Raw genomic sequence first — 15,816 nt, 5'->3', positions numbered from 1 at the left:
ACTTTTAAGCTTTCTGTTCAGTTTTTCATAATGTTGTCAGAGAACTTTACGATTCTTAAGGGATCAAATCACTTGTATAAGTTGTACATCAGTACATGTACTCAGTTTCTTTTAAAAAGAGAAATACAATAAACTGAATTGAGATTGACTTTTACTTTTATTGATCATATATCACAAAGGAACACTGACAAGTATTTCGATTATTATTAATATACAAGACATAACTGCTAAATTATTTGTAGTATAGTTCCTTCAACAATAAGGATCAATAAAAGAAGAAACATAGATTCAATGCAGCTCTAACTTCTAACGAAGACCTAGTGATCAGGAAAGGGACAGCTTTGCTAGGGTTAGTGCCAACACCTTGACCCCATTAGTCAAATCTTCAGGAGCTGAATACTCTTCAGGTTTATGACTATATCCTGCAGATAAACACCACAATAGCAGAAAATCATCAGATACCTATTTAACGAGTAAGATGTGATGTTTACGAATCCATTTCTATTTGCGATTTCTTAAGGTGTGTGTTTAATTGGGATAGAGAGGAAGTAGAAGTTGTACCTTTATAGCATGGAATGAAAATCATTCCCATTGGAGATACCCTGGAACAAAGAGTGGGCTCATACAGTCAATAAAATATCAAAGAGTTACCTCGTACACTCAATAAAAGATCAAAGTGTTGGCTCGTACATGATTGATGAAAAGGACAAACATACAACATATGTAGAATTTTCTGAAACCAAATTAGTTCAGAAATCAGAAGCCAAATGACTAACTCACCTAGCCATAAATAGGGAATCATGGTAGGCTCTGCTAACCATCAGATTGTAGTCCAAATTCAGCTCACGTGATGAAGCTTCCATTGCTTCAATTATTTTTTTATCAGCAAGAGCTGGAGGATCTTGATTCACAATTTCAAACCCTGATAGCTTGACCTTGCGTTTATTGGCTATATCAATAGCAGACTGATGGATTTTCTCAACCACGATGTTTCTTCTTGTTTCATTAATGTCACGTGTGTCTGTAAGATAGCAGATAAATAGTTGGTTAATTGCAACTTGGTTTTGTCTAGTAAAAAGCTTGAGGTTATACCTCTCCAATGATCCAACCAGAATAACCGGGCAAAAGGGATAAAGGTTGGGGCCAGTGTAAAATTTAGATCTTCAAGCTGAACAATAAAAATCTGAACATACCTATCTCCACATGTGCTTTGCTAGGGATGCTGTTGACAGCTCTAGGATGTAGGTCAAGAATACCTAGCAGAAACAGTAGAAAACGATCATTAAAATAACTAAAGAGAAGATAATTTGCTCTGCTTCTTTTAAAAAGACTATATAAAGTATTATTAAAGTCATTCATGTCTTACCAACAGTACCAACAGTGTCAATAGTCCCAGATTCTAAAACATGCTTTTCAACAGCCAATGCTAACTCTGCAGCAGCTAATCCTGCATCATTTCTGCAGAAGAAAGATAATACTGACAGTAACTAACAAGTTATTTTATAAGAGTGAGCAATCTACAAGGAAATGAAATGGGAGAATAATTTAACAACTTTGAATGAAGAAATTGATTAATGAAAAACATACGATGAACTTCAATCAGGAAAAAAGGCTAAAATATATATAATATACTGCTGACAATCAGTGTACATCTAGGATGTTGATGTTGATGTTGATGTTGATGTTAATGTTGATGTTGGATAGACAGCTATTCGCTGATTGTGGGTGATTCTACAGCATGCATACCAAAAGCATTAAGCATTTTCACCTGTTTGGCATCAGGGCAGCACCTGCATGACCTCCATCCCCTTCAAAGTCAACTTTGATGCTAGCAGGAGCAGCAATGGCAGTAACGACACCAATTGGAATTCCTATAAAATATAAAAATTACAAAATTGTAAGAAAAGCAGGAGCACCACATTTCCAGTTCTGTGAGGGCATCAGAGTAATACAAGAAAAGGCGCACCTTCAGCTTCCAAAATAGGCCCTTGTTCTATGTGCAACTCCACAAATCCAGAGTAAGTTCCATAATTCATGCGCACACCAGACAGGTCATCTTGATCTCTGGCATATCCAGCAGATTTTGCAGCATCTAGAAAAGATATATTTTGACTATCAAATGTATTCTTCAGAGCTTTTTCAAGGGTTTCACTTCCTGCTATCAAACGGCTGCATTTTTAAAACAGTAGTCAAGGTTATAACATCAAAAGGATCTTCTTCCCACAGATAAATAAAAAAAAATGCCATTATGAAAAAGTAGTGACGGAAAATTTAGCTATACCTTCCTAAGCAGCTTATACCAAACCTGGTAGGTTCTTCTGATGTGAACATTATTACCTCCAATGACCGTTTTGGCTTAAATCCAGCCCTGTAAACTAATTCTTAGATTGTCCTGAATAGATGCTGGCTGCTAATATATGATAACTTGAAATGAAGAAAGCTGGGAAAAGGAAAAGGGCAATCCAAATATATATTCACAGAAAGAAACAGGAGTAAAACTTAATGAAGTAGCCAATTGTCATTTGCCATCAGATTGTCAGCACTGTTAAAGAATAACAAAATGCCTAGCAGAGCTGATGTAATATAACATTGACCTTGATTTAGCATGAATGAGGCATACTTAGAATACATTTCCAAGCTATGTGAAACTAATGCTTTATGATCCTATAATTCTGTGTATTTACCTAAACTGGTTTTACTAGTTACACACTTACACCTGAAGTCAATATCTGAGAAGCAAAACTTACTTCTTCAGCACATTAATGGCTTCTATAGCACCTAGGACACCAATAACTCCATCATACTTTCCAGAATACGGAATTGCATCTATGTGAGAACCAGTTCCAACAGCAGCAAGTTCTGGTTCATAACCATCCCTGTTAAAGAAAAATGTTAAAAGAAGATACAGAGAAAAGATTATACAAAGCACATCCAATATTCTTTTATTTAAGTGAAGCTTAATAGGCAGTATGCTAAAGATGGCTAAATGCATGTGTAATAGCTTCTACAAGAATTTGGTATATATACTGGCCTTGAAATATTGGCCATAGACAATTAGGCAGCAATTCACAGGCTCCACATTGAGTCACAGCAGACCATAGAGCATAGGAATAATGTTGTCTAGAAGGAAGAAAACATAATTCTTCATAAACCCCCACGCCTACTACCCTAAAAGAGGGGTAGGGGGAACTTCACTTCCAAAGATTGAGTCAAGGTGCTAGTCACAGACCATAAAATTAGAGAAAGATTCAACAACTTACCATCGACCAAATATGTTACCGATGGTATCCTCCCTGACTGTAAGGCCAGCAAGTCCCATCAAGTTCTTGATATACCTGGAGATAGAATACACTATATTACTATTTATAATAACAGGATGCTCAAGGGAATATTTTGTCTTCTATCATATACAAGTATTTTGCAGATATATGTATATATGAAATTCATCAAGAGAAAATATTAGGTTATATAATTATCAGTTGATGATGGTAAGAAGGCAGAGATTACAAGATTTCCAATAAACAAAGTCATCTGCACCTTCACCAAATACACGGGAGAAAGCAAATTTGAACATGTGGCTAGTAAAAGGTTACAACTCTACAATATGACTGATGCAACAGTTGCATATATCAACTCCAACACACATCTCTGGGGTAAATTACCATACAAACAAAGTAGTACTTCAAATTAGGAGCGTTATAAATAAAAGCCTCAGTGACATCCAATTTTCATAGAAAAAAAAAAAAAAAAAATGAAAAGGCGGCAAAAAAAAGGACTTTGTTCATATCAACAGGGACCTAAAACATCAACTTGCAGTTACATATACCCACAAATCGACCCAGAATTAAGTTTCCTTCCATCAAACTTGATACTGTTGGTACATGAAATACTAATCAGTATTCCTTGCAAGACGAATCAAACGCGCATTGTTTGACAGCCCACTTTAACAAACTAGACCATCATATTAGCAAGTAGCAACCGGTTAGATGATAACTTGAATCCACAAATAACAATGAACAAAGGGTGACATACCTCCGGGCAGCAACGTCCTTATCGGTATAGAGAACCCTAGTAACTGATGGGGCAGGGGAATCAGAGAAAGTCGCCAACTCGTCAATCTGAAAATGAAGTAATTACATATCAGATCAATTCATACAATAGATACACGCAAATACGCAACAATTCGACTACTTTAGTCCGATAATCATACAAACAAAGTTCCCACATTTCTGGAGCAATCAATGATTCAACTTCACATAATCACATATTACTCCCAATTAATCTATGCTGAAAAATGATAAATCAATAACAGTCTGTTTGTCAAAAAAATGTCGTATTAATCAGCAGATATTTGACATAATTTTAATTTATAAATCATAAACTTTCTAAAACCCTTAAAGCGCAAACAAAATCAGCAAACAACAATCAAGCAGAAACAGAATTACAGTACAAATACTAGATAAAAGAAGAAAATATTAAAGACCCAAATTGTAAAAAAGTGGACAGAATAAAGGGTAAAAACCTGAAATTGCAAAGATTGAGTATCAACGGAGAGTGAGGAGAGAGGATGGTGGTGAGGTTCAGAAGAAGGGTACCCAGAAAACTGGTGCATAGTTTTGACTGTTGGATCATCATCAACATCAACATCAATATCAGTAGCAGAGATTATAGTGAGAGAGAAGAAGGAAATTAGCAGAAATGGTAAGAGAAATTGGGAGTGAATTCGTGACATATTTGACGAACAAGTAATGAAATTTGATGATCTTAGATGTTTGGCTAATTTGGTTGATTGTTGTTTCACAAACTCTTTATAATGTGTGTTTGTTTGTATGTGTGCTTTTTTTTGGGTTATAATATGGGAATCGTTTGTATTGTTGTGAAATTGTGGGAATTGGGTTTTGGAGGGACGTGGTCATTGGGAATCTTCCTATTATTTAAATCGAAAAATTTAGTACACTGTAAATTATGATTAATAAAAAATTAAGCACCCAAAACTCCCAAAGTTCCTATTTTTTATGAAAATATTTTAGTGTTGATAATTTAAGCATTTAAGGTTAGAGTATGCACAAGTATGGTAATAAGTTTATGGCTCTTTAAAACTTTGTGTTTTTTCTCTTTATTATCATTCCTAATTTTGACATAGACAATGCCAAACTTGATTATTTTTGTTAAGTTGATAAGTCGCTTTTTTTTTTTTTTTTTTTTTGTTCTAGTAATTGGAATTTCAAGTTCTTTATGATCAAAGCATCAGGGGTTAGAGCATGCAAAAGTATGGTATTCTAGTCTCTATACATCTTATTACAGGTTTGAGCATGTTAAAGTATGGCATTAATACTAGATTGATGGATCATTGACGGGTGAAGTATTACATGATCTAGTTCCAATCCATTGCCAACTTGACAGTCTATAAGATGTGCCTTGGCCCCATGACTCTATTCGCCTCTCTATAAGATCAACATGATGTGCTCAAACTAAAACAAATTGCTCTATGGTAGGAGGTGGCTCCCAAACATTTTAAATTACAATCAAAATCCAATTTACAAGAGTTGAAGAAGGATTATATGAACATCATTTACACTTTAAGTCTACTTGTTTCAACTTCTGTCATCTTATTTCAAGCTAAATTAGTTAAACGAAGTCAGTTAGAATAAAACTCCGCGTAAACTATAATTAGATTTACCTATTTCAAAAACCAACCCGGCCCAACTCAAAACCAAACTCAAATTTTGATAATGACTTGTATAAATGTAATAATTTAGCATGAACAATTTAGATTGTTCGAAATCGACTCGACCTTACCTTACCTAATCCAAGTACCTAACCAAACCCGACTTAAATATCCAAAATTCCAAATTGACCGCCTTATAGATTAATCACTTTGGTTCATGACATTCATGACATTGACAAGTTACATGGGTGATGCTCCTAAACATGGAAAGGGCGGGAAATAGTCTACCTTTCCAAATCGTATTCGGCAAGACTCACTGAAGACATCAAGACACCAATACCAATACACAAAGAAAATCATCCTCCTAAATTTGAATTTCTCCGAAGAACAAAAACCCTAATTTCCGAAAATGGAACCCGAATCAGAAGCCAGACATTCATGCTTGAAGCTTGAATTAACACAAGAAACCTCTGAATCAAATTCATCACCCAAACAAACCATTTTCGTAATGGGAACTTGGTTTCCTTCTCGATTTTCTCTCTCCATTACCGACGGCCTTGATTCTTGGCTCTGCAATGGTATCCTCTCCTCTCTTTCTCTCTCCTCTTTTTAATTTGATTGTTAATTATTGGGTAATTGGTGTTTAATTCTGGGAATTTGAATTTGAATAGCATCGGAAGAGGATGTGAGAGAAAGAGCTAGTCAATGGGATCAATCTGTTTCGGAATACATTGAATTTGCAGAAAAGTATTTAGGGTTTCAACAGCCTCATTCTGTTTATCGTTTTTCTGATGCTGGAAATGGCTTTAGAAGGGTTTGTTTTCGTTCTGGAATTTGAAATTTGTCAAATTTGATTTTTTTATGATTTGGGTGATGTTATGTTATATGATTGTGGAAATGTTGTTCAGCTGTCATGGACATTTGAGAAGGAAGGGATTACCCTGGAATGGAGATGGAGATGTAAGCCGTCGCCGGATAATCGGAAGACAACAGCAAGTATATTGGACTTTCTCATGGATGCTAACATAAGATTAAGTGTGAGTCTCTTTTGATGATGTTACTGCATCAATGTCTTAAGAATTTCACAGATTCTAGTTGTTTTAGCTTCATTGTGAGAACAAGTTTAAGTGGATCCACTATAGCTCTATTAGAGATTTTGAGCGCTATTGTATCCTTGACAAGTGATAGAGTATAAAACATATTCCCGAGCCTAGTTAAGTGATTTTTTGTTTTTTTCTCCGTTCCCAAGGGTTTTTTTAGCCGTATTTGCAAATTATGTTTCATTTTACTCCAACAAGTATTTGGTGGACTATTCTTCTTGCTGTGCTAGGTACAAGGGGGAATAGGACTCTCAGACAATGTTTAATTATATATTGATTTTTGGTCTACTTGATGTGCATCGATGCAAGTTCCCATTTCAATGTTAATCACTTATTTATCTAATGCCATATTGGTATTAGACCTACATTGTGTTAGTAGGGGAAAAACACTCCACAATTGCCAACTCTTAGTGACATAAGTAGGGATGTGGAAGGCTTGGAATGCTTTGTTTAGGGTATGACAGAAATCCAAATCATCTGGCCGTTTCTGATAGCTGTGGTCAATCTGGTCATTGATATTAATCAATACGCTTGACGTGTTTCACTGGTTCTGGTTATCATCTTGTTTTTCTCACATCATGTAAAATTGTAAAGTGGTATGATTGAGAACTGTGAACTTGTGAAGTGACTAGGCAGTTTAGTCCTGAGGTTTAAGAACAGTTGAGAATATAGAAAACTCTAGTTCCTTTTAATGAATCTTAATGCATAAACTTACGCAGCTAAACCTATCAAGTCCTTGCATGTGACCGGTATTGGCACTAGCTATTGCCTTCATGTAATCTACACACTAAATACTTGTTTATGTGACGTAATTTTTTAGTTGTTTGAATGTTACAGGAAGAAGTTGTCAGAAAGACTGAGTCATTTGACCGGCTGAAAGAAGAAGCTCAGAAATGTTTAGTACAAAGTGAAAAGTTGAGCGCTGAGAAAGAAGAGTTTGAAACAGAAGTATATACAAAGGTACTTTGTAGTTTGATACAAGTATTTTAGTTGTCTAGACTTTTTACACTAAGTTTATTGGAGAAGAGTTAGAGTTTGAGGATATATTGTCAGCTTTTATCAGCATTTTGAATCAGACAAAACCCTACCGTTTTACTGGCTGGGAGCCTGGGATGGGAATGGTACCTCCTGTAGGCAGAAAATGAGAGGATAGATTTCATTTCAAAGATGTCTTGGATCAGAAGCCTTTAGTCCTCCATCTATGTTGTACCGTAGTGTTCTCTCTCTGATTCATTAGATGTTTTGCGGTACTTCTGTGATGATGACATGATGTACCTTCTATTTTTTTTTAATTGGTGGTGGTGGTGATTGGGGGGGGGGGGGGGGAGGGGGAGTAGATTTGTCATAATACAGTCATGCACTTATCCGTTAATGATATTAATTTATTTGAGTATAGAAGCAACTTTGATCATGTGAATGTATGGCAACTGGATGGTCAAGTGAACTCCTGAAATGCAAAGGAAATGCCTCATTGTGGAATCAATTAGTCATCTTCAGAGTTTGACAAGAAATATTAGTCTCAGTTTGCTGAAATTGCCATTGCATATTTGAGAGTTATCAAGTATTCGTGAGCATGTTTAGTTTAACTAGCTATTTAAGCAGATAAAGCTCTGGTCAAGAGGTTATTTATTTGGTATTTATATGCTTTGCCTTTGCTTTCAGTTTGTGAGTGTGCTAAACTCAAAGAAGGCGAAATTGAGAGAGCTTCGTGATCGACTTTCAAAACAAGAAGCAAAAGGGAAGCTGCTACAGGAAGAGGATGCCTCTACTGATGGAACTGAACCATATCGAACTGAGTCTGATGATGATATGCATAGTGAAGAATAATCCGTAGAAGATGCTTTACCGAGTAAATTTTGTGGAAACGAGTACATGCAACTAGGTATGCTGTTTGACTCTGTTAATTCCAGGGGAGGATGTTCAACTGCAAAACTCTTTAGGCTGGATTCTTAGTCTGGTGTTTATCCATAGCAAAAGTGCTGCCCAAATGGTTATGCAGAGATGATGTACAAGTTAATAGGTAGTGGTAATTAGGGATCACAAGTTCACCTGACATGGAATTGTTTGTAAATTTGTAATCGTACTACTAATTTAGTCTTCAGGTGTAACCATGTGTAAGAGTGTTTTTTGATTTGGCTCCCTGTTTCAGCTTCGCAATATCTATCTATTATTTTTATATCTATTATTTTTATATCGAGTTTTTCGTTAAATATTACTTCGTAATATCAAATGACTTAGGTTGTGGTACACTGAAGTATGAGCAAAGAGAAGGTATTTAAAATTTTGTTTTTTCATTATTAACATTTATGTTTTTTTATATGTATTGAAATTTCAAAGCAATTATATCGTGAAGAAGTAATTATGAAGTTGTTTCATAAAATGTACTTAGGGCTTGTTCTCATTGACTGAACTGAACTGAATATTTTATAAGAGAAGGAAATTAGGAGATGAACTAAACTGAAACGTATGAAAACAGGCCCTTAGTGTGTATTAAGAATGGAGACAGCGCAATTACTAATCTCTAATAAAATAATAATGAAAAAAAAAAAACCTTGTGATGATTTATGTAGACATGTAGCCGACCCTACTTATGGAATAAGGTGTTCAAGCAACATATAAAAAGTGTGAAAATGGGAGTGAAAGTTTAACAGAGTTCTCCGTAAGTGACTGGGAAGAAGGCAAGAAGAAGACGGGGGTCCGGGATGAAGCTAAACATAATCTAATCAGTAATCCAGTTCTTCAGATGTGAAATAGGAGGTGGGTCCGAATTTCAATATCCGATTTCTAATGCTTAAACTACATCTGCTACTCTATTTTCCCTTCAATTTTATTATATCAAACAATTTTATACTCCGTGTTATTTGCCACTCTCCACACTCATTCACACACACACACACTCTCTCTCTCTCTTCCAAATTCCACCTCTATTTACGGGGTTTCTATTATTACATTCATCGGACTTCCAACACCCTTCATTACACTCCAATCTCACCTCTTTTTTCTCCATTACTTCTCTTTTCTATTTCATTTTCATTCTTATTTCTTTCAATCTTCTCAATTTGTCATTTGTTCTGTTTTAATTCAGGGACCTGCTAAATCAATCATTCATTCCAAATTCTATGTAAGTGCCACTCCTCTTCTTCTTCCTAATTACTAGCTTAATTGGGAACTTTTTATCTTTATTGTTGCTTACTGTTTGGTTTATGCATTATTTCATAATTCCAACCTTCATTTTTGGTCATGCTTTGATTTGGGTTCTGGGATTTTCCATCATTTGTTTTTGGGTACCAAGAAATCTGGCTTAAGTTTGGGTTAAATCGAGAATTCCTTCTTGTTCTAGATTAGTAATATTGATGCAGACCACTATACTTAATTAAGGGGTTAATCTCTGATATATCTCATTGTATTTGAATGATATTGCTACATATCATTCAAACAATTGCATTTTTTGCAAACAAGTCTTATTATAGATATAGTGTATGATTGACTGCTGTAGAGCTAATGTTGCATTTTGACAACAGTCTCGTAGATAAAATGGTAGCTGCAGTGGCAGCCTCGGCAGTAATGCAGTCTTCACCAAGGCTTTTCCGGCCATCGCCTTCATGTTTATCTCATTATTCATCATGTAGATCACCCCATTTTTCATCTATCTCCTCCACTCTTCACTTCAACAATCATGGCTGCAATTCTTCAATTTCTTTGATCAGCAAAAACCCATTTAAACTTCATCCTCGTCCGTTATTAAAGCCAGTTGCAGCCCTCGGCTCTGATCTTCCTCATCCTATTCAACCGGTACTTCGCTAATTTGTTATTCCTTCACTTCATTGTCTTTTCCAAATAATTTTTATGAAACTTCATGTGCTTATATATATGTTTTTCTTGTTTTTGCTGCTCGAAATTGATATCAAAGGGAGAGGAAGGAGCGAAAATTGGTAAAAATGATGAGACAATGAAGCAATGGGATGGGTTGACAGCAAAGTTTGCTGCTGCTGCCAACATTCCGTTTCTCATTCTTCAGCTGCCTCAGATTTTGCTTAATGCTCGTAATCTTATGGCTGGCAACAATTCCGCTCTTTTGGCTGTTAATTGGCTGGTAATCCTAATTAACATTCCTTCCTCTCTGTTTTTAGTTATAATATCGTTTTCTTTAGCTTCAGAATGTCTGAGTCCAAATCATCAGTGAAGAGTTTTGCAGGGCTCCCTAACTGGTTTGCTTGCGAATCTTTCGCTGCTTTCATACTTTGCCAAGAAAAAGGAGACAGAAGCAATGATAGTACAATGCCTGGGAGTTGTTACCACATATGTAATGATTTCACAGCTAGCAATGGCTGAGGCAATGCCTTCTCTTTATTTCATTCTAACCTCTGTAGTGGTTGGTACTGGTGTTGTCTCCAATTTTCTCAATTACTTTGGCATTCTTCCGTCTGTTATCTGGGGTTTATGGGAAGATTTTCTCACTGTTGGTGGGCTTTCCGTCCTTCCTCAGGTACTGCTTCTGATTTCTTTCTTGTCCTCAGTGAAACACAGCGTCACAAATCCCTGATTTTTTACCCTTTCTGCCAGATAGTAACCTGTGTGCTGCATGATGAATACAGGTTATGTGGTCCACATTTGTTCCATATATTCCAAACAGCATTCTTCCTGGGGCTATATCTTTCGTTTTTGCCATGATAGCAGCTGTTATGGTAAGTTGAAGCTTCACCCTAGAACTTATGTGGAACAAACATGAGGAAGCATAGGTAACTGATAAAAATTTAGGATCTCTTAAAAACCTTTTTGTTTACTAGCTTTTGAAGAAGGCAAATTGTTAAGTATTATGGACCCCTACTGTGCTTGCTTATTATTTGAGATCCATTTGAACTGGGCGTGATCACTATTTTCTGCCATTCTGTGTTGTCCAAGCCTGATTTGTCCTTAAGAAAGCTTCCAATGGGGTAAATTAATAGTAAAAAGTATGTTTGCTACATACTTCGTATATGCTGGTAAGTAGAATTTTTTCGCCCTTTTTTCTTTAAAAGTGGAAACGGAAGCAAGGCAGATAGGGGGATTTAGTTGTTTTGGTTATGACTGATTCAAATTGACATTCTTTGAAGTGGTAGTACCTTAAACTCTTAAAGCATATGTATTTGATACTTTTCTTACTTAAACTACCTAATTATCTCTGCATTTATGGCTGTGCTAGTCTTTTTGCCATTGAACAAGTAGTCTTCAGAGTTCAGATTTTTGCTGTGAATGAGCCTGGTGGTGATCTTTTCTATGCCCTTATGCTAGTCTTCTCGATTTATTGGATAGGCAACATTTTTTGTTTTTGTGAATGGGAATGAGCTAGCCCCTATATCCAGTATGCTTGTCTTTCTTCAATTGGATGATTAACCTTTTGATTTTTGTAAATGCGTCAGTAATGGGTGCTAACCTTCACAGGTTAGAGCGGGTAAACTCTCTGAGAAAGGTGTCAAATTTTATGGAGCTATATCAGGGTGGACTGCTACCCTTCTCTTCATGTGGATGCCAATTCCTCAATTGGTATTTGCTTAATTTGGTTATGTTAGATATTTAGGACTAGCAGATTCCTGTCTGAGTGAGCTTTTTTTATGACTTGGTTTCTATTCTTTCAGTGGACAAACTTCCTAAATCCTGATAACATCAAAGGCTTGTCAGCTTTAACAATGTTGCTGGCAATGGCTGGAAATGGGTTAATGATTCCACGTGCACTTTTCACCCGTGATTTTATGTGGTATTTTTTTTTTACCCATCTCAGCATTTGGTGTTTCATATACCTCATAGACAGTTAGAGAATGTGGGCTGATATTACCTCTAGATAAAAATTTTAAAATCTGGTTCTTAATTATCATGTCACTCATAATCTCTCTCTCTCTATGATTGCATATGTGATATATCTATGTACATCCAGCTTCCCATGGGGATCAAATGAACAGGGATCAACTGTTTTGTTATGTTAATTGTTTAAATATGGTTCAGGTTTCTTGGTTCTTCTTGGGCATCTTTTCTGTATGGCTGGGGGAATCTCGTCTGCATGTACTTGTAAGTTGCTAGTCAATGTCATTTGCTTGAACAAATTATACTCAATGCAGGACAAACAGATTCTTAACTGCTAAAGATATTTCTGCTGTCAATGCAGATTTAACAGCATCAGTCGGGAGTTTTTCTTTGCAACCACAGCAGGCTTTCTTATGTGGATAGGTTATTATTCAATCCATAATCCTGTTGTAGTTGCATTTGCTGAATTTTCTAGTATACTGGATAAAATAGTATATCGAGCTTGCTACCTTTTTAGTTTTTATGTGATTTTCTCTACTTGTACTCCTGTATTTGAACGATCCTTTCCCCTTTTTTGGCTCACAGGACTTACATTTTGGAAGGACAGTCAGGCATACGGACATTCATCTCCCTTGAGGTCTTTGAAGGAACTGCTATTTGGGTCATAATATCGAACAATTTCCACTTCAGCAAAAGGATTTAGAAAAGCAGAAATGATTCTTGGACAATAGACTTATAGACTAGATTCCTCATGCATGCATAATTGCAGTTTCTTTGTCACCTGACTCAAATAATAAGATGTATAACATGATTGTGAGTTTTAACACTTACAATCTTGGTCTGTATGACAGTATAGTCAGTATTCAATTCATTTATATTATAGATGACACATTTATGTTGTGTAAATATTATCAACTTTTTGGAATAAATAGGCTGAGCTTTATGCTTTATTTCCTATGTATACATCATGATAGGAAGAAATGTAGATGATTTCGAATTTGGTGGAGTTCATGCTCTTAATTTCTGCACATTTACATCATAGTAATAATATTGTTATGTTACAGCAGATTGATCGTTTACCAAGCCCACTTATATATACTGTAACCAATGGACTAATATCTTCTGTGAAGTTGGAACCTTATCATAGCAGCTGTCAAATTTACCAGCCCACTATCATAAGCACTTTCAATAACCCAATATCATAATCAATGAATCCTTCATCAAATACTAGTATAAAGATTTTTTTGGGTTTCTTCTTTTTCTATAGAGAGAACTTTCCAGTAGAACAACTTTCTCTAGGTACTGTTGATGGAAGTCTGTATCCCACAACATTAATGGGATTAAATAGGATTAGAAATATTAAGAATTTAGCAACTGTGGGGCTGTAGCTCATATGGTAGAGCGCTCGCTTCGCATGCGAGAGGCACGGGGTTCGATTCCCCGCAGCTCCAGAGTCCCCTGTGCATTAGCTTTATATATTTGGTACGAGTATGATTAACAGATTAATACGAGTAATACATTAATACAAGTATATTGTAAGAGTTGTAACATGGTGACATTTTTGGGGGTGTGATGAATTGGACTCTTTTTTTCAAAGGTTGTAACCACTTTGATATAAGTCAATTTGTAAGAATCTCACCTTTGATATTTTTCTTCAAAAATAAAAGATGGTAGATATAATAATAATATGTTATAATTGTTACATTAGTTAGGAAAAAACATCGAATTTTTTTTTTTTTTTTTGTGTGATTATGTATTGCACAGTTAAAACGACAGGAGTGTATGGAAACAAGTAGACGGAGTAATAACTAATAAGCAGACTTTTCTTCAAATTTAAAAAAGGGATAGATGTTTCCATGAAGTAACATACACATACATAAATGCTGAGTTAGTGACTCAGGGCCGTCTTTAGACATGTTTTTTCTCATACACGTAACAGGGCCCCCCAAAATCAGGGCCCCATAATTTTAAAAAAATAAAAATTATAACCTTACAAATTCACCTTCTTTCTCGTAAAAGACCATCATTTTCAAACTAAAACCTAAAAATTCATCTTTGATTATGAAGATATAATTGTGGATTTTGCTTCAAAAAATATTAGAAGGATGACACTTTTTAAATAAAAAGTTTTTGTTTGTTGTTTTATTGAATTGCTATTAAACTTATTACTATAAATATTTAAGCTCTATAATAATTTGTAGTACTGTACTCGAAAAAAAAGCCATTTTATAATAATAATATTTTTAACCTTTTAAAATAGTCCTCCAAAATTAAAGGACCCAATTTTAAAAGTTAGAACAGGACCACCAAATTGTCGGAGACGGCCCTGTAGTGACTCACTCCCTTCCAATCATCTTCTTGCGCGCATTCTTTGGATTGATCTATATGATGATGTTCCAAAATTGCTTACGTGCCCATATAAAGTGAAATAAGCATCATCCTACCAAAACCAGCACCATAATTATCTTAATTTATACAAATATATTATAAAGGAACTTTTTATTTATATGATGATGTTTCTAAGATCCAACGTATAAAATCGACTAGTCGTTTTTGATCCAACCAAGCTAAGTTTGATTGTGTGGAAAAGATTACACTTTTTAACCTTGATGTTGAGAGTTCAATGTCCACTAGAGACATTTTGAGGGTGGAGATCCCTTACCGTTCCCCCACTTTTAAAATGTTTGACATGCAAACACTGGACTAAAAAAAATCGTGAAGGTTGAGACTTGAGATACGATCATGTCCTTCTCTAAAAAATAAAAAAATAAAAAATAAAAAAAATAATAAAAAAAAACCTCGCTTTTGATCCACTAACTCTACTCATCACTACTTGCCAAACCAAAGGGGCCCATTTTAACCAACCCGATTAAAACATCTACAAAAACTAATACTTATCGAAACCAGCCTGGTATTTTTGTCACTTGCTCGTGCAACCGTTAATGTCACCCTCTTCAATATTTAGTCACCTTATTTTGGTTAATTATTCATTATTTTAGGTCAATGATAAGTATTAATTTTGTAATTACTTGACTATAAAATGTATACATAATTTCATATACATATAAGAATTTGCTCTAGCTAGTATGAATGCTAGCTAAAGAAAAAACGGTGCATTGTCATCACATTTACTTAAATTGTTTATCTTATGTTCATATTTCCTTCTTATAATTACTAAGAAAAAACGGTGCATTGTCACATTTACTAATTGTTTGACTTATGTTCATATTTCCTTAATATAATGCTCTTAAAGTTAAATGTAAGAAAAAA

General features: G+C 35.2%; 3 protein-coding genes and 1 non-coding gene across 5 annotated transcripts; 3 read left to right on the top strand and 1 right to left on the bottom strand.

The window, feature by feature from the left end:
• Positions 1 to 129: 129 nt before the first annotated feature.
• LOC145608404 (ureidoglycolate hydrolase-like) lies at positions 130 to 4,816 on the bottom strand. Its single transcript, XM_081664012.1, has 12 exons — positions 4,523 to 4,816; positions 4,033 to 4,118; positions 3,261 to 3,335; positions 2,748 to 2,876; positions 2,282 to 2,368; positions 1,967 to 2,169; positions 1,769 to 1,871; positions 1,367 to 1,458; positions 1,194 to 1,256; positions 781 to 1,021; positions 562 to 602; positions 130 to 422 (listed from the first exon to the last, which is right to left on the bottom strand). The coding sequence occupies exons 1-12, from the start codon at positions 4,730 to 4,732 to the stop codon at positions 325 to 327; spliced, it is 1,428 nt and encodes a 475-aa protein (XP_081520138.1). The 5' UTR covers positions 4,733 to 4,816; the 3' UTR covers positions 130 to 324.
• Positions 4,817 to 6,052: 1,236 nt separating this feature from the next.
• LOC145608853 (DNA repair protein XRCC4-like) lies at positions 6,053 to 8,950 on the top strand. Its single transcript, XM_081664449.1, has 5 exons — positions 6,053 to 6,246; positions 6,340 to 6,482; positions 6,577 to 6,705; positions 7,606 to 7,728; positions 8,431 to 8,950. Exons 1-5 carry the CDS (start codon positions 6,078 to 6,080, stop codon positions 8,593 to 8,595), a joined length of 729 nt encoding a protein of 242 aa, XP_081520575.1. The 5' UTR covers positions 6,053 to 6,077; the 3' UTR covers positions 8,596 to 8,950.
• A 447-nt stretch (positions 8,951 to 9,397) lies between these two features.
• LOC145608148 (maltose excess protein 1-like, chloroplastic) lies at positions 9,398 to 13,543 on the top strand. Of its 2 annotated transcripts, XM_081663760.1 has the most exons (11): positions 9,398 to 9,525; positions 9,854 to 9,889; positions 10,290 to 10,560; positions 10,679 to 10,861; positions 10,964 to 11,254; positions 11,364 to 11,453; positions 12,190 to 12,291; positions 12,384 to 12,502; positions 12,748 to 12,810; positions 12,908 to 12,969; positions 13,132 to 13,543. In XM_081663760.1, the coding sequence occupies exons 3-11, from the start codon at positions 10,303 to 10,305 to the stop codon at positions 13,212 to 13,214; spliced, it is 1,251 nt and encodes a 416-aa protein (XP_081519886.1). In that variant the 5' UTR covers positions 9,398 to 9,525; positions 9,854 to 9,889; positions 10,290 to 10,302; the 3' UTR covers positions 13,215 to 13,543. The 2 variants fall into 2 exon arrangements, with proteins under 2 accessions (XP_081519886.1, XP_081519885.1); XM_081663759.1 differs by lacking the exon at positions 9,398 to 9,525 and having other exon boundaries at positions 9,598 to 9,889.
• A 381-nt stretch (positions 13,544 to 13,924) lies between these two features.
• On the top strand, positions 13,925 to 13,997 carry TRNAA-CGC (transfer RNA alanine (anticodon CGC)). Its single transcript has one exon. It is a non-coding gene; the product is annotated as a tRNA-Ala (tRNA).
• Positions 13,998 to 15,816: the final 1,819 nt, after the last annotated feature.

This window comes from Chenopodium album, chromosome 23 (genome assembly GCF_948465745.1).
Source record: "Chenopodium album chromosome 23, dcCheAlbu1.1, whole genome shotgun sequence".
NCBI classification, from domain to species: domain Eukaryota; kingdom Viridiplantae; phylum Streptophyta; class Magnoliopsida; order Caryophyllales; family Amaranthaceae; genus Chenopodium; species Chenopodium album.
The sequence above is the reverse complement of the archived record's forward strand: the minus strand, read 5'-3'. Positions and strand labels throughout refer to the sequence as shown.